Source organism: Chiloscyllium plagiosum, chromosome 34, assembly GCF_004010195.1.
Source record: "Chiloscyllium plagiosum isolate BGI_BamShark_2017 chromosome 34, ASM401019v2, whole genome shotgun sequence".
NCBI lineage: Eukaryota > Metazoa > Chordata > Chondrichthyes > Orectolobiformes > Hemiscylliidae > Chiloscyllium > Chiloscyllium plagiosum.
This window is the reverse complement of record NC_057743.1, coordinates 28,273,519-28,277,436: the sequence shown is the minus strand read 5'-3', so window position 1 is coordinate 28,277,436 and position 3,918 is coordinate 28,273,519. Positions and strand designations below refer to the sequence as shown.

The 3,918-nt window shown below is 43.3% G+C and overlaps 1 protein-coding gene across 1 annotated transcript in view; it reads right to left on the bottom strand.

The window, feature by feature from the left end:
- The window catches only part of LOC122540378 (MORN repeat-containing protein 1-like), a 67,372-nt gene extending 64,708 nt beyond the window's left edge, over positions 1-2,664 (bottom strand). Inside the window, exon 1 of the mRNA XM_043676021.1 lies at positions 2,453-2,664. Within this exon, the coding sequence (XP_043531956.1) occupies positions 2,453-2,459 (7 nt within the window). The 5' untranslated portion in view covers positions 2,460-2,664. The remainder of the gene's footprint in view (positions 1-2,452) is intronic.
- Between the last annotated feature and the right edge of the window lie 1,254 nt (positions 2,665-3,918).

Below are 3,918 nucleotides of genomic sequence, written 5' to 3'. Positions count from 1 at the left end.
CATTCCCAACGCCCCTCCCCCAAGACCCTCCTCTCTACCTTATATCTTAGCCTGCTTGGCACACCCTCCTCATTCCTGAAGAAGGGCTTATGCCCGAAACGTCGATTCTCCTGCTCCTTGGATGCTGCCTGACCTACTGTGCTTTTCCAGCAACATATTTCTCAGCTCTGATCTCCAGCATCTGCAGTCCTCACTTTCTCCTCCTTAAAGATGCCACCTCTGATTAGAGTACTTCCTCAGTACTGCTGTAAAAATGTCAGGTCAAATTATGGAAATTTGAGTCTGCATCTGCCAACCCACAGCAAGAGCAATACTCACTGAGCCATCGTATTTATAGCGAAATCTGAGGAGTGAATTCTACCATCTTCCTGAATCTCTGGCTCAATTTTGCACCGCCTTTGCTAACTGAAGCATTAGGAGGGTAGCTGAGATACCCCTGAGATAATGCTGCAATTCCAATACTGAAACTGTGTTAATAGGTAACATGTCAGATCATTCTTCCTGTGATTCTCTGAGCTGTGATCCCAGTGAGTATAGCTTTTCACTTGGATTGCAAAAGTATAGCTAAAAGACTTCTGACGTTCTGCTGCATGCCATAGTACATGTGTGTTAATATCATAATGTCATTGCTGCATTCAAGCCAGGCAGCTTCAGGAGGTGGAGAAGTCTATGTTTCGAGTGTAACCATGCCTGAAGAAGGGTTACACCTGAAACGTTGACTTCTGCACCTCCTGATGCTGCCTGAATTGCTGTGTTTTCCAGCCTCCTGCCTGTCTAACTTGGATTCCAGCTTTTGCAGTTTTGTTGTTTCTAACCATTGCTTCATTCAAAAGCTGCTGTGGGCATGAAGGTGGAAGTGATATATTTGACTACTGTTCTTGATTGTTCAATTAAACCACACAAGCTGGAAGATCCTAGATTCTATTCCTATTCTGTATTGAGATACATCTAATCATAGCCAGGGCAATAATTGGGAAACTACAATTAGTTTCAGTGCCTGCTCGACTGGGTAGGAGGTAGGGAAGTGAAAAGAAAAATCAATTTCTGGTTGTTATACAGTAATCTTTCTATAAATCACATGTCTACTGAACAAAAACCATGGTCACCATGGTGTTTACTATCAAAACCCAATCATGAGAGAAATATTGAAAGCCAGCTAGTGCCTGTGGAACTGTACCCCAGTCAGAAACCAATAACTTTAGGGGAGGCCAGAAGATTGAAAATAACAGAAAATCTTTCTGCATGCCCACACATCGATGTGTTTGCTAAATAGAATGTTGAATATATTGCTCCCTTCACCATTGGCAATGCTTACAATAGCCACTGCTTGCCAACACTGTGTGAGCTCTTTTGATTCAATGTAAAATCATTTACCATTAGATGTGTTAATGTAATAGCTGAATGGCTTAATTAATTTTGAGTGGGTAATAAGTTCTATTTGACAATTCATTATTTTTCCTTTAGGGGGTCAGAAAATAGCTTAACTCACTCACTGCACATTGGCAATGTCACCTCACTTGACCCAGATTCAACGCATTGTCTACTTGTGCTCCTAGAAATTTCTCTATAAATGAACGTAGTGATTTTATTTTAAGAAAAGAGAGAAGGTAAGACATCAGAATCCTGAGAAATATTGGACAAGACTGAGGTCTTGTCGGATGGTCATATATATGTAAAAATCTGAAAGCAATAAGTAAATCAAAATGATTTCATTGCTGAGGCTAGACATGAAAATTAGGCAAAAGTGAGGACTGCAGATGCTGGAAATCAGAGTTTAGATTAGAGTGGCTGGAAAAGCACAGCAGGTCAAGCAGCATCCGAGGAGCAGGAAAATTGATGTTTCAGGCAAAAGCCTTTCATCCGGGGTGGAGGTTCCCTGCCTTCATTCCTGATGAAGGGCTTTTGCCCCAAATGTTGATTTTCCTGCTCCTTAGAAGCTGCCTGACCTGCTGTGCTTTTCCAGCACCACTTTAATCTAGACATGAAAATTGTCTCTTTGACGGTGTTCATTTGTACATTACCTAGTGCATCTCTATGATTTGAAGCAGAAACAGATTTTAGACCTATTGCTTTTTTTTTTGTCTCTTATCTCAACCAAGCGTGCTATGAGAATGTCCTTCGAGCTCTTGGCCTGCCAGAGAGATGGCAGGAAGGGAAAGAGTGGATTGGGTTGCTACTCTTCATTTTACTTGATGCCAAGGTATGTTGGGTGTACACAGGATAAGACTCGGTTGTGATGCCCTCAGTAAGCAAACGACATTGGTGGGCTCAGACATAAAGAATAACCAGCTGTCAAAGAGCTGTTGCTGGGACCTGAGCAAGAATCAATACACATGGTGGGAAGGGCAATAACTTTATGTTAATGGAGTTGACTTCAGCAGCAAATTCACCGGTCAATATTAAGAGTTAAAATAATTCTCTTCTGGTGAAATCATTTAACTACCGTACTCACTTGACATGTAATGACTTTCTGTATCCTCCTTGCAAATTCCCTCGTACTTCACATTACATTGCAGCTGTACAATATTTTTAGCTTATGCTCCTTTGATTCTCCAGACACTTCATTGCTCTGCTTTTGAATTAATTTGTGAAAGGCATTATCAGCCCATTTACTCTCCTACATTAGATAGTTTTAATCAGCGATGTTATGACACAGCTCTGGAACAGGCAGGACTTCAACCCTACCGGCCCAACTCTCATGTACTATATAACTGTGACTCATCAAAGGTGCAAGCATCATATTTATAATTTGCTTTGTTAAATGATTCACTTACCCTCTGATACTTCAGTGGAGCTGCGTTTTGAGTATTAGAGGATACAGTCTGTGCCAGTAATTCTCCCACAACAACCAATCTGGACATCTTGTGAGCAACAAATGAACACAAGTGCTGTCCCTAACAGAGCCTGAAGAGAAATCCAGCTGTTGGTCTATCAGCTGTCTGTCACTTAATTTGCAGCAATTAGTTGCACAATATCACTGAGAGGGACTACAGGCAAGTCCCTACCCAGCTGCATATCTGCAAACTGTCAATAGTGGTTAGCAGCAGGGGCAAGGTACATATTTGTAAAGCTGTGCCTTAAAATGGGAGGGTCATAATAATACTTTGCAAAACTATAATTCCTCCTAAGGTTCTAGACCTAGCCCCATAACTATAGCCAAATGGATTATCTATTTTTCTTCTATCAGCTGCCTCTCAGGAGTGTTTCAAAAGCTGGTCACCAGGTTGAAAGAATAGGATGCTAACTCCCTGGATTGTTCAGTCTTGCTTTAATACTTACTAGAGGTCAACATTAACCTGAATTCAGTTTAAGAGTGAGTGTCTGGTAAATCCAGTTGATTGATGGGATGATTGCCTCCTCCGCCTCCGCCGTATCTGCTCCCAGGAGGACCAGTTCCACCACAGAAAACACCAGATGGCCTCCTTCTTTAGAGACCGCAATTTCCCTTCCCATGTGGTTAAAGACGCCCTCCAACGGATCTCGTCCACATCCCGCACCTCTGCTCTCAGACCCCACCCCTCCAACTGTAACAAGGACAGAACGCCCCTGGTGCTCACCTTCCACTCTACCAACCATCGCATAAACCAAATCATCCACCGACATTTCCGCCACCTCCAAAAAGACCCCACCACCGGGGATATATTTCCCTCACCACCCCTTTCTGCCTTCCGCAAAGACCGTTCCCTCCGTGACTACCTGGTCAGGTCCACGCCCCCCTACAACCCACCCTCCCATCCTGGCACCTTCCCCTGCCACCTCAGGAACTGCAAAACCTGCGCCCACACCTCCTCTGTCACCTCCACCCAAGGCCCTAAAGGGGCCTTCCATATCCATTAAAGTTTTACCTGCACATTCACTAATATCATTTATTGTATCCGTTGTTCCCGATGCGGTCTCCTCTACATTGGGGAGACTGGA